Below are 14,944 nucleotides of genomic sequence, written 5' to 3'. Positions count from 1 at the left end.
CTTTACGTTAATGTCCCTTCGAACCATAGCTATGCGTATTCTATTTAACAAGGCAAAGCTTCAAAATTCGATGTGTTCCACCTGATACTTTAAGTAGCTATATTAACCCGAATCCGAATCTGCTACCAACAGACATCGTAGTTCCATTTTCTGGCACTACGGCGCTGCGAAACTGAAATAATATCATAAGTCTCGAGTTCTTTTTTTTTTTTTTTAAATCTTTCTCTCTCATTCTCTCTTCCAAATATCGTTACACAATCCCATTGTGGGAATAAAAAAAATATTCTAATATATTTTTTTTTTACATAACCATATATATATATATATAATAACATTTTTTTTTTAACTTTATGAAAGATAAATTACCATAGTCAACTGTCGATATTAGTATTCAAACTACCTATTTGACCAATTTAACTACCTCAAAACAAAAAAAAATAAGTGCACTAAAAAAAATACTCTACAGTAATCCACTCACCTTTCTACTAAGGTTAATTATTCTAATTAGTCATAAGTCACAGTAATTCACTTTCATAATTACACAAGATCAAGTTAATAAAGAAACACCCTAACAAAAACATTCAATATAGAATTCACTCTACATATATATATTAATTGGTTACATATAATATGCCTTATAGCATTGGATCATAAGTATATTTTTATGAAATTCCAGACATGTAGGAAAAAGAAAAATAATGATAATATGATTACTATGATTCCATATTCCATTCATTCATGACCTGAGCGTCGTCCATCCAGCAGAATCGATACTCGAAGATACATTCAATCCAAATACATACAACATAGAACGATGATTACAATCGGTTATACAAGGACAAACTAACAATGCCGATCGGACTTATCTGAAAAGAGAACTATATGAATATCCATACAACACAACCACATTCATTCACAAATATAATGATTAAAAATGAGACCTATGAATATGTATGATTTGATGAATGAATCTCTAAAATTTCCTAATAAAATTTACAAATGATAATGTAACTACATTTCTAGAAATTTTACAAAACATACTTATGTTGCTATACAGTTATCACTAATCAACATTACGGGGTTCTCGAAATCGTTTGGTTAATGATACATGAGACTTCCTAATATCATGCTCATTATTAACTGCTTGTACTTGAATGGTATTAGGATTTAAAATCTTGACCACAGAATAAGGCCCCGACCACCGATTACAAAGGCTTTTTGTTATTTTATCACTTAATGAGGACTGGACCTGTGCTTTTATTAATACCTTGTCCCCAATTTGGTAAGATGTCGGTACCCTCTTCTTATCATATTTTCGCTTCCTCTTTTCCCATGCATGTTCCATGTTTTTGAGAGCACTTACCCATATATTAGGATCTCTCTGTCTAATATCAGTAGAGTCTATCCTCCACTTGATATCCAATGGGTCGCATACATCGTATGTATACACTAATTCCATGGGACACTTTTGATGTTCGGAATGAACTGATGTATTAAGCGAAAATTCTATCTCATGAATCCCACGATCCCATTTATTTTGTTTATCCGAAAAGTAAATTTTTAAACAATCTTTGATCACTCTGATGTATCTCTCACTGGGATTACTACCACTATGATAGGGTGCAATCCTTATGTCTCGTATCCCGTTAGCATACATAAAATCTTTAAAACGAGACGACGTAAAGATACTGTGATTATCATGGGTCAGAGAGTGAATAAATCCATGTCGACACATTAGTTTGTATAACTTATTAATTATTGTTTGACTGGATAGATTCCGAAAAGGTTCCAAAAATACCCTTTTCGTAAATGAATCAACCACTATCAAGCAAAAGCGACCAGACTGCGTATCTACCAAAGGACCTATGACGTCACATGCCCAATTTCCGTTCGGAAATTTCTCAAAACTAGAGACCAATTGTCCCATAACTTTCATATTATTACTTTTACTCAATTGGCATAAAGGACACGATGTTATGTACTCTCTTATTTGCGGTATCATGCCCTCCCAAGTATAGCGCATACAGATCTTCGCGACACATTTAGAAAATCCCAAATGCGCCCCCGGCAATATCGATTCGTGATAGAATGCAATTATGTTATTGGTCAAACTTTTGGGGAGACAGATTTTGTAAGGATTTTTAATTGCTCGTGTTTTCTTACATAATATTCCTTTCACAATCTTATAATCAGGTACATTCTCCTTATTCTTAATTCTATCAAAAATAGCTTTCAATTCTGGGTCCCTTTTTTGGTGTTCTTCTATCGATAACTGCGCATAAGGCATATTCCATAAATTTACCATCAACATGTTGATTACTTGTTCATCCAGGGATGGATCCTCCTGGAAATCCTCAAAATCTTCAGTATTATGTATGCGGGAAATAAAATCCGCTGGTACATTTAATGAGGATGGAACAGATTTCACAGTAAAATTAAATTCAAATAATTTATACAATAGGCTACCGTATTTTTTCACCCTTTTCAAATTTTTCAATGCGTACGCTAATCCCATATTATCTACACGCAATTCAAAAGGTGCGTGAAGAAAGGTTCGAAAACGCTGCATGGTTTCTAATGCGGCCATAAGTTCTAAAATAAAAATGGGCTTGTTTACATCATATTTACGCAATTTACGGGAGAAAAATGACACTGGAATTAGTTTCCCTGTAGCTTTATCATATTGTGAAATCGCTCCCCCCAAAGAATGGGTCGAAGCATCTGATGACACAACAAAGCACGAATTTAGATCAGGAAGCTTAAGTACAACATAGCTTTCAAATAATTCTTTCAATTTCTTTAAGGCTTGCTTTTGCTCATCACCCCACTCAAACAACACCTTAGGAGATCTTAACCTAGAGATTGGTTCAAGAACTTCTTGAAACCCTGGAATGTATCTACTATAATATTGAGCGAAAGAACATAATGCTATTACACCACGCCTATTCTTTGGAGCTGGCAATTTCCGTATAAATTCAACTCTTGATGGATCCATGTACATATTACCACCTTCTATAATTTGTCCTAAATACGAAATTCTCTTTTGGAAAAATTTACATTTATCAATGGACAAGGTTAAACCATTTTCTTCCAATTTACGTATTACCATATCCAAGGTATGTTTATGAGATTCTAAATCTGGGCTACTTATGATTAAATCATCTGCATACCATGTTACACCCTGATCTTTCATAGAATAAAAGATATCTGTGATAAGTTTACTTAATAGAAATGACCCATTAGCAATGCCAAAAGGAACATAACGATATTCAAATAAACCACGATGTGTGAGAAAGGCTGTAAATTTACTTGAATCCTCACTAAGTCTAATTGTGTGGTACGCTTTCATTACATCTATCCTGCTAAAGATAACACCATCAGATAATTCAGCAAACACATCCTCTATTCTAGGAGTATATTGAGAATTCAACACTAAACGTTTATTTAGATCAGTATAATTAATTACAAGTCTCCTGGATCCATCTCTATTACCTACCATAAAACACGGAAAAGAAAACTCACTAGTACTAGGGCGTATTATATTTTGTTCTAAAAGAGAATCTAGAATCTTATCCATTTCTCTTTGAGCCTTTCGCGACATTGGATAAGCCTTATGTCGAATAGGTGAATAATCTTTAAGCTCGATCCGATGTTCATAATTAGGAACTTCACCTACACGATTAGAAAAAACAGTAGGATATTTAGTACACAAAGATTGTACATACCCTTCTAATGTTGGATCCATTTCAAGAAGAGCTGGATCAACATCTATGGAAAACTTCTGACTCTCATTGGTCATCCTGGAGATGCCTGGATAGAAATCGTTCAGATGAGGAGACATGGCAACCCTGGGTGGAATACTCTGCTCTTGTCCCAATCCATGGATTCTCTGAACAGGAACACCTGGGAAACTCCGTACTTCTGTATCACTAGCCGACGGACTTGGGATGGCAACACTGGACACCCTTGGCTGACTCTTCCTCTGCCCCATCATCCATTGTTGAGATGTCTGGACAACTCCTTGACCCCTGGCTGGCACATCTGGTTGGTCCTTCCTTTGATAAGTTCCATGGGTAGACATAGGTCGATCAAGGCTGGCAACCCTGGAGACGCTTGAGTGGTTTATCCCTTGGATCCTCTTCCGACGTTGAGAAGATTTAACAACTCGTTGAGACTTGGACCGGACTACATCCTCAGAAGAGATGGCAACACTGGCACCTCCATATGGGTTGGCATCACTGATGATCCCACTAGACTCGGCACCTTTGGATGGAACTCGCCCATTGGATCCTATTGGATACAGGAAATCTTGTTCCGCACAACTAATGTGAGGTGAAGATGAATTCACAATAAAAGTTTTCCCAGCATCCATATCATCTGGACCACACTCATATCCTGTCAGAATCGCAGAATCCGCACGAAGAAACATTTGTGAAATTAAATCACCTCTCCCCCTGTAACATAAATCTTGATTAACAGAGTCAAAACTATTTTCTTGCTGATCACCACTAGTGGAAGGAAAAGGATGTAGTATAGAAGAAGATTTATCGTATATTAATTGCACTTCTCCACCTTCGATACCTAAATGTAATACATTGTTATTAATGTCTATTGATGCTTTTAAATATTTAAGTTCAGGTATGCCAATAATAAATGTTGGTCTTAATCGTGGTGCTAAAAAGAATTTTAATCTATACACACGACTAAGAAATTTCAACGGTATACGGACAGCACCCTCCAATTCAACCTTATTATTGTCCACACTAACTCCACTAAATTTATCAGGCAGTATTTGAATCGGATGTTTAAGTTTATTATTCCATGTTAAAAACTGCTCTTTATTGAGGAGCGAAACAGAAGAACAAGAATCAAGACTCCCAAGAAATGTTCCACCGAGTATATATGCATGCACAAATGCAGCAATCATTTTCGATTTATCTATTTTGGATGGCATATCAACACTATTATTCACTTCCTTAGGTTTCAAATACGTTCCCGACACCACCTGCGGGGATCGACCCTGGGACTTTTGGTCACACACATTCGAGGTCATATCGTAACCACCTTGAGTGATCTGGTTAACCATCTGTCTATTATTATTATCCTTGGGGACAATCCTAACATTATCTTTTATCACAGTTGACTTCCTGCTCCCCTGATTCGTGTTCGTTTTAATACTTCTATTATTAATCACTCGTTGACGTCGAACCCAACACCTCGAAACAAGATGCGGACCCCCACATTCAAAACACTGTGGTCTTGGATTACCAAGTGTATTCTTCAATTTAAGTTCACTTTTATTTTGTTCTACTAATGCTGAGTACGTTGAAATATTTTTAAGATGCGACATATGCTGCTTGACAGCATCTATTACGGCACCAAGACTATTTGGAGGAGTATATCGGAAAAGCTCATAAGATAGATGGGGGTTCAATCCACTCAATATAATATCTTTCACTACACTTTCATGTAAAGCACCTTTCACAATGGTATAACTATCGCACACCTTTTCGATATATACCATGGCAGTCTCATGTAGTTGTTGCAAACAATAAACATAAGTATCCATTATATATTTTCGACCAACACCCGTAACTAACTTAGTAAACAATGCATTACTAATTTGCACCCAATCATTCGTTACAGATATTTGTGAAATTAGTTCAGAATGTAAGGGATTTGCAGTTTTACCCAATGCGGCCATAACAAGAGATTCAGTTGGAAATATATTACGTTTAGCTATTCTATATACAGACAGCAAAAATTCAAAAAAGAGGCGATCATCCAACCCATCACACATTGGTATTTGCATACATAAATTTGAGAAATTCTCACCAGCAGCACGAAGAGTAAGTTTATCCATGTTTACTATAAAAGGTGAAAACCCTCTTAATAAGCGACTTTCGTCTCCATCCCTATTATAAATGCATTGCATTGGATTTGTTCCCTCATTATTCAAATCCCATTTTGGCATCGAAACTTCGGGCTTTTGGTTACCCCCTGTGTTATACCAATTACTCATGTCAACACAATATGTTGGGGACGATGTTTGTTTATATTGTACAAAACCCGTGTTAACATATGAATCCGTTTGAACCTGCTGGTTGACATGACTAGGCGTCATATCATTTACGTCACTGTCCGACGTAACTAACAAATTATAATCACTTGAAGGAGACAACGAAAGATCACTCCTATCAAAAAATGGATTTGTACTATCATGTCGAATAACATAACCATGATCCCCATTGGGCATATTATTTAATACTAGCTGACCGGGATAACTAATACTAGAGTCCTCAAAATCCATTGTAAGAGAGATTTACCTCCTCTATTTATTCTTTCTCGTCTTTAATTTCTTTCCTTTTTTTATGTGAATGAAAAAAAAATTAACTTATTATGAAGATAGTAGCTTGATAATATCAAAACTAACATACACAGTAAATAGCATTTATCTATCTTTTCAGCGCTGACCTATTTTTTTTTCCTGGTGCTGCAAGGACACGTAATTAATATAAACAAGAAACAGGTTTTTAAACACCTGCTCACAACAGAGCAAAAACATGCAATAACAGCACCCACTTCTTATCGGCAGATAGAAACGAGTAACCTTGACTTGTTACGTATCTGGAATGTAAGCTATCTACCCTAGCTGAGGTCAACACACCACGAAAGACAAAACATCGACACGCCAATTCATACAACGATGTCCAATGACTCATAGAAATAACTTAACTTTATTCTTGTAGCTTCTTTTCCTACTTTTTTTTTTTTTTTACTGCCGAATAGCGTAAGCAAACTAGCAGACAAATTGCATAAATTCTTAACAATCGAGCTAAACAAAAATACTGACGACCGTACTTAACTAAATGTATATATACATAACATGTACACTCGTCTACAACAATCAATGACCTGATTATATGGTATTCTGTCGGCTTAACAGACAGACAGAAACTCACGAACATGAAGATAGCTACTTAAAGCTGTGCAACGTACCCCGTCCCATATAATATGGAATAGCAGTGACGTTGGGTGGAAGTGAGCCGGAACAATTAAAACTGCCCTACAAAACTCACTACACTGAAATTGCAATTGAATTTAAATTGTTTTAGAATAATGATTATATGATTTAATAAAATATAGCAAGCTACGAATCTAATTAACTCAATACCTATCGGGTTCATAGGTCAAATGAATATATTAATTGTAATTTTATTACAAAGAAAAAGCTGTATATGATCGAAAATATTTATATGACAACTTGAATAGATAGATATATAAATTACAAACGCTATTCATACAACAGAATTTAATCTATATGTATTATCAAAGCATATAATTGAGTCACTTACCAATGAGTAAAACTGCTTGTCCCTTTTACAACACATATATGGGTGTTTCAGTATTCCTCTCTAAATATTATATTTTTACACTTCTTCATAGAATCAAATGTTCTTACGAGAAATAGAGAGAAAATTCTTTTCTATATGTCGTGGAATTTCAATTTAACGAACAAATAAGTAAGGCAAACTGGCCAACCATTAATCACATCACTCGAAAAGAACCAGTTTCTTCAATACGGAATGTAACTTCACCCACAAAATGTCTCATGACGAAACCTTATAGGAGGAACATAACACAATAATATTTTAACGCAGAATATAAATCACACTCAAAAGTGAGGTTTCTTTTCACGGTGTTAATCCACTTTACGTTAATGTCCCTTCGAACCATAGCTATGCGTATTCTATTTAACAAGGCAAAGCTTCAAAATTCGATGTGTTCCACCTGATACTTTAAGTAGCTATATTAACCCGAATCCGAATCTGCTACCAACAGACATCGTAGTTCCATTTTCTGGCACTACGGCGCTGCGAAACTGAAATAATATCATAAGTCTCGAGTTCTTTTTTTTTTTTTTTTAATCTTTCTCTCTCATTCTCTCTTCCAAATATCGTTACAACCCCTATATGCCACCAAAGAAACCATTTAGAGAAAGATGACTAAAAACAAACTCGACGTTTTAGTGTCACATAATCTGACTTAGAAACATTTACTCGATCGAATTTCCCACTGCAAATCGCTACTGAAACGTAATGAACTCGAACCATATCTGACGTGATTGCTCAGAAGTGATGAAAAGTAGATAACCTACTACAACAATGTGCGAAGAGGATCGTAGGTCGGAGTGAGGAGAAGTTCCATACTCTGGGGCAAAGCTCGCACTGACGCCCAGGAAGATTATTGTAATTGTATTGGGCATTAATGGATATTGTTCGTCACGAGCTGCTGCTGCCGGACGAAACTATATACTCGGGTTTGAACTCTCGACAACTAGCGCTAGTCACATAGTAGTTCGAAGAAACTGAAGTGATGGGTGAAAAAGAAGAGTGTCGTATATGATGCTGGAAACGCAAAACTGCATAAACATTGAATGATCTGTCAGAAAATGATTTGGAGGTATTGATGTATAGCCCATTGTATAGCCCGTGTCTGGCACCATCAGAATATCGTTTGTTTCGGTTTCTGAAGAACCGGTGATGTTAAATTAATTTCAAAAGAGTCCTGTGAATACGATGCGTCACAATTTTTGCTCAGAAATTACAGGAGTTCTACAGTGACGGGATGATGGTGTTTCTGAAAAGAAAATGGCAGAAGATCGTCAATCAAAATGGTGTGTATATTGTCTCATAATATGTTATTTAACTAACAATAAATGTAATCTGAATTTTGACCTCCAAAGACTAAATACTTTTTAGACAACATAATATGCTGCATTTGAGTTCTTGTGCTAATCAAATATCAACCGACCACACTGGTTTGCTTTGGTTGAGATTACTTTAACAGTGAACACGGTTTAGGACTTCTGCTTTGAAATTGTAATGATAAAAATACTGAGGTTATGCAGACTTTGTTTAACTCTCCAATTATATGCAACCCGCTTGGTCACTGTGTAAAATGGGTTGCATAGAGACCATGGCGAGAGAAAATAAAGAAGTTACCGTTGTTTTGTCTCACATGTTAGATTCTGTAAGTACAATACGTTAGGATTCAATATTCTAATGAAAAACAGAGTTAATCAATTTCGGTTTTAATTAACGCATCAGATGGGAGATATAGACTACAATTAGGAAGGTTAATCTATATTGAACGTTGATTTCTATCTATCTCTTAATTACTTATCTCGCGCTGGGGATGCAATAATGGAACAAGGTAGAGATGGAATGCATTCAAGGAACGTTCGATGTATTTTCGGAACACTTCTCACAGTCAGTAAAAGTAATGTAGATTTTATTTTTGAGATAGTTAATTTAATCAATCTTTAAAACTCGAATCAAAATTCATTTCATGGTAGATGAACGATGCCCAATATCCATTGTATGTTAGTTATATATTTACGGCACAGAACCGATCACAAAAACTTGAATATGTGCTACCATATTGAATACTTAAAATATTCAGATAGACTCCTACTCTTAGTGAAGTAAATGCAAGGAATTCATTCAATTAATTGGGAAACTATAAGTACTAGATATGGCTGTAGGATAATTATAACCAATATGAATGGTCAAAGAATAGACCTTTCATCGTCAGCAAAACTGTCATTTTAAGATCGCTTAAGATTATTTTGTCAGATACTGGGTGATATGATAAACGACTTCATGTACAATTTTGATGAGAGAACCGTTGATAAAACAAGTCTTGCTAAACCTATTACAGATAAAGAGGTATCATTTTTCTGGTTGTATATAAAAAGAGAAGAAATATTCAATGCAATGTTAGGGGACATGGTTGTAGACCATTCACCTCTGGTGTGTGGGATCCCTGGTTCGATCCCAGCTCGCACAGGCTTTGTGGTGGAAAAACAACATGTTCATAGATCTTCCCGGAGTTCTCAAATTTCCTTCCACTTTATTCACTCCACCATTGCATTCATTTCTAACCATCACCATCTTCTTTAGCCCACCCAGCATAATCGTAGGACGTAAAACTTAAAGATTTCATTCGAATTTAATGTTTCACGGTAATAGCGTATAGGTTAATTGAGACGAGTGATTAATGAAAGCTGATGATTATTAAAATATTGATATAATGATGATGTGGAAGAAAATGGAGAACTGTGTGACAACACATGGTTATGATGTTGTATACCACAAACTCAAACGACCTAATAGCATAAAATCGAATGAAACTGCCCACACTAGAGCTCTCTATCGCTAATTAATCATGCTCACATATGGCTCTAAAAGTAAGAGTATATTATGATATAGTACAAGTACCATTCGATATCTGAAAGTTCTTCTGGAAAATAAAAAATGTTTCAAGTTAGAGAAAATTCGTGACAAAGGGATTAAACATCTTGTCTGCGAGGGATACACCTAAAGCTTTGGAACCGCAATTACAATAATTACTTATTGACAAGAATGCAAAAAATTACTTATTTTCAGAAAGTAAACTAATGGACACAAATTATTCTCCTTTAATGATTAACTTTGAAACAACAATAAAACTGGATTGGTACCTATAACTACACTCTTTGAAACTAACCTGTTTGTTTTTGTTATCTTTTATTTTGTATTTTTTTCAGGGAGGGAGGAGGGAACGAAATCAGGAGAATAAGAGGAAAGAAGTAAATGTGGGCAACAAGAGGATAATGATCTTCTTTTATTCTGTAATGGACTCCTTTCAAAACCTTCACTTGCATTAGAATACATTTCAAATAGAATACATTTTATAAGTGAAGATAATAACGAAATATCTTGTCTATTGTCTCTTTGTGCAGTTTATAACCTAACTATTTGGAAAACTTAGAATTTAGAAGTTTGAGCATATTCTCAGAAACTTTGTGAGGACACACTCGTAAAGGAACGACTTACAACTTTTTGTCCAGAACAATATTTCGAAGAAATTGGGCTAATTAACGTACTTTTGACATGGGGAGCAAGAAAGTCTTGTTTCAAGACAACAATACCAACTGAGTCATAGGAATCAAAGAAAAATTATACCAAAACTCTTTTTTTTTAGACAGAAATGCAAAATAACTTCTAGACATTAGAAATTCGAATTATCAAAATTCGACTAATAGACGCTCAACTGGAACTTTATATTGAAAGTTTAACCGTAACTCTTATCATATTATTCAAAGTTCAACTGTAACTTTTATTATACTAATAAAAGATCAACTGAATCTTTTATTTTCCCACTCAAAGCTTAAATATGTATTTTGTTATTCCACTCAATGATGTCCTTTAGGTGTTACAGTTATCGCCCTTTTCATCAATTATTAGTAAATACAGTTTTCGCCCTTTGACATTTTTTAGAATTACGCTACTGAGGTTCATATGATGATAATGTTAGAACCCTTCTCCTAAATGTTTATGCAATCCACAAAACATTTAAGAGCTTTTATGTCAATTACTAATAATTTATTTATTTTCTCCCTTGTAATTATCTTTATTTCGTTTTATTTCTATTGAACTTTTCCCATCATTTTTCCACAACCTTACTTTTCTATTTTCTCTGCCTAGTTGTATCTGTATATTCTTTCAATCGACAGCGTACATTTTCTATTTATTTATAAAAGTGTGTTTCAGTAAAACAATTTGGCATGTTATACATACAAAAGGGTAAACTGTTAGTAGTACACACAAGAACACACAAGAAACATAACTTTATCATTACTTTTGACATAATTGAATACAACTATTCTTGAAATTGACCGATCTCACTATTTTGCTATGGTAGAAGAGCAAAATACTTCGAAATTAAAATAAGTACTTAGTCGAAAATCCAGTCTCTGGATTAAAAAAGAGATGCGACAAAAGAATGAATCGATGAAATGAAGATAGTTTAATCAAACGAGAACATCCTATTATACAATGATATCGACAGTTAACTTACGGAGTATAGCTTCTATCTAAAATCTTTTAATGGTCCATTTATGATCCAAAAGATTTTCTGAGTTGTGATTAGGATATGCAACATATTTAGACATATCATACATTTGACAATATTTAAAGTAGAAACATCAATACTACTACAGATAGTATGACTTAAGCATATTTCATGAACGTAAAAATTGGCCAGTTTCAGTATTTGCATTGGATTGTTGAAGGATATTTTACATTGTATTGTTGAAAACTGTTCTCGGAATCATTATGCCTGCTTATTTATTTATATCTGCATCACATATTTCACAAATCTACTGATATTGTCTAGAAATACATTAAGTGATAATTATAGTTGTTTAAATTCTAATACATTTTATATCTTGTTGAAACAATATTTTTTTATTTGAAGTATCTATTAATTACGTTTATAAAACAAATAAATTTTGCTTTAGTCATGCTGAATTGAAATTTTACGACACATTTGTTTCTCTATATAAACTGGAAATTCAATATATGTAATAGCGCAGAAAGACCAAGTTGAAAAACCGACATTATTTGCACGTAACTATATATTGTACAATAGTCCAACTATACAAGAAACAGTCTCGATGAGAACCACACACAGCGCAGTTTTATCAAGAGCATGTATTGTAGAAATTTCAACACTATTCAGAAAATATAGCTGTATTTCGTTTCCTTGCTTTCCTGATAGTGTAAAATGGTTTTGAGTCATTCTTAGCTCTTTTTGAAAACATGCTTCTTGCTCTTGGCGTTAAAAAGTCTCTGGTGAATTAGATATAGTATAACTGCCTTACAGAGCTCGGTGTGTGTCATTTTATTGCTGTCGTTACATTATTCGTAATGAAGCAACCACCTACCACCACCCTACGTTAAGAACATTTTACTTCATCAATCTATGTCTGTATGCAGTAAGGAGTCCATCAAATATGTGAACATTACCATCGCGTTACGTGTACTTCTTTGGAACAGTATGTTTGATATTCATTTTACTCACATGTGTGTTTGAATGAAAATGGACTTTCTGCTAATTTGTTGGCGGTTAACTCCTTTTGGTTTGGTTTGATTTAATTTAACGTCCCACGTTTTGCCTGCTAGGCTAGATGAGACTTGGACCTACTGATTATAGTGAAATCCGAACCACTATACCTCCACCGGGACGCGAACTCGGTGGTTAACACTTTCTTGCACACCTATCAATTTTAAGAGTGTTCATTACATAAATTACAATAATATTTTCACCATTGTTCCCAATTACAAGACATACAATTGCCCTTAATTTATCTAAACAAAATTACGAAACGAATGTGTTGAACGCACTCTGAAAAGGTAGAAAACCCAAATATATTTAGATGACTTTCAGTATGTCATCAAGTGTGAGTATCATAAAAGTCTCATGATTCTCTACTTATATCAAACACATATATCACGGTGACCATTAAACACAAAGTAAACAGGCAGAAAACAAGGAAAGAATTTGAAACAAATTGTAACAAACAATTTATTAGCATATATATAATCACAGACTAATGTTTCATAAATTGAATATTCTAGAAAAGGAAGGCCCAGTTAATCACTATGTAAAATAAAATGATTCCCATTTGAAGAACACTATTTTAAACTAACTAATAGCTACACTTCAGATTTGTTTTTTAAATTGGCTTTCGTTAAAATGAGAACAAGTGTTAAACATCTCAATTTCAAATACATATCATGCATAAATTATAAGAAGCAAATTTGGATGGCAGCTAATTTAATTGGTATATTTTGAACATAGAAACACATTTTTTTGTTTAGACAAAAATGCAGAAGCTACTCACTAATATTAAGAAGGAAAAGTGTTCCAAAAGTGGAATATTGGTATGAAAAAGTCTAAGAGTATATGGTAACTTGTAATATACTCTTAAATGGGCATATATATACACAAAGGGCACTTGGAACATTTTGCAACAGAACAGAACGGATCATCACAGTTTGCAACTTAGCACGTGTTTAGACATGTCCAAACCTGCATTGTAGAAGCGCTAGTCATTATCTCAGTGTCAGTTGATTTTTAGCTGTGTCAGTGAAAAGAGGTGGAAATGTCGTCGTGGTCAAAAACTGAATATCATTCAATTTTGCGCTACAATTTTCCACGTGGTTTAAGTATTGGTCAATGTTTACAGGAAATGACACCTGTACTTGAAGAGGATTGCCGTCATCGCACAGCGATATTTAGGCGGTACCGAGAATTTCAAAAAGGAAATTTCCGCCTTCAGGACGCTCCAAGGTCAGATCGGCCATCTTCATCTGTGACTCAACAACACATTGCTGCAGTAAGGAAAATGCTTGGGACAGATAGACGTGTTACATACCATAAAATAGAGATATGCTTAGGCAATAATGTACCGGTAGTTCGTGCTATTCTCCACGATCACCTTCGAGCTAGAAAGCTTTGTATCCTTTGGGTACAACACTACTTGACCGACAAGTAGATGGCACACCGTGTTTACGGTGCGGTAAAATGTTGAGAAAAACTAAAAATGGAAAATCTTCCTTTGTGAACAATATTGTGACAGGAGACGAAGCTTGGCTCTATTACTATGACGTCTGGACCAAGGCTCAAAACAAAGTGTGGGTGTTCGAAGATAAGGAGACCTCCGTGGCTGTTCGAAAGTTTCCATCAGTAAAGAAGAGAATGGTGGCGGTATTTTTTAGTGTGAGAGGAATTGTAGAGCTAGTTGTCTTTTAGAAACACAGAAGTCAGTCACATGAATGTGGTATACATACCGAGCAATGTCTGCCTAAAGTTCTTACAGCTCTCAAACGGTTACGCCTAAACTCAGGGATGGACAAATGGTTTCTTCACCAGGCCAAAGCTCCAGCGCACCGTTCAAAAGTTTCCTCAGAGTATTTGACCAGCACCGGACTAAGACTGTTAGAGCACCCTCCATACAGTTCAAATCTCACTCCCTGTGACTTTGCGCTGTTCCCCCATGTGAAGACCAGATCGAAAGGAAGGCATTTTACAAACGACGACGCTCTACTAAGGG

The 14,944-nt window shown here is 34.9% G+C and overlaps 1 protein-coding gene across 1 annotated transcript; it reads right to left on the bottom strand.

Moving 5' to 3' along the window:
- Nucleotides 1–655: 655 nt before the first annotated feature.
- On the bottom strand, nucleotides 656–4,492 carry LOC145688928 (uncharacterized). Its single transcript, XM_081763094.1, has 2 exons — nucleotides 3,726–4,492; nucleotides 656–866 (listed from the first exon to the last, which is right to left on the bottom strand). Exons 1-2 carry the CDS (start codon nucleotides 4,427–4,429, stop codon nucleotides 863–865), a joined length of 708 nt encoding a protein of 235 aa, XP_081619220.1. The 5' UTR covers nucleotides 4,430–4,492; the 3' UTR covers nucleotides 656–862.
- Between the last annotated feature and the right edge of the window lie 10,452 nt (nucleotides 4,493–14,944).

The sequence above is a fragment of the Thermobia domestica genome, chromosome 7 (assembly GCF_964235325.1).
Source record: "Thermobia domestica chromosome 7, izTheDome1.hap1.1, whole genome shotgun sequence".
Classification (NCBI taxonomy): Eukaryota; Metazoa; Arthropoda; class Insecta; order Zygentoma; family Lepismatidae; genus Thermobia; species Thermobia domestica.
Note: the sequence above shows the minus strand (reverse complement) of the source record. Positions and strands in the feature narration are given on the sequence as shown.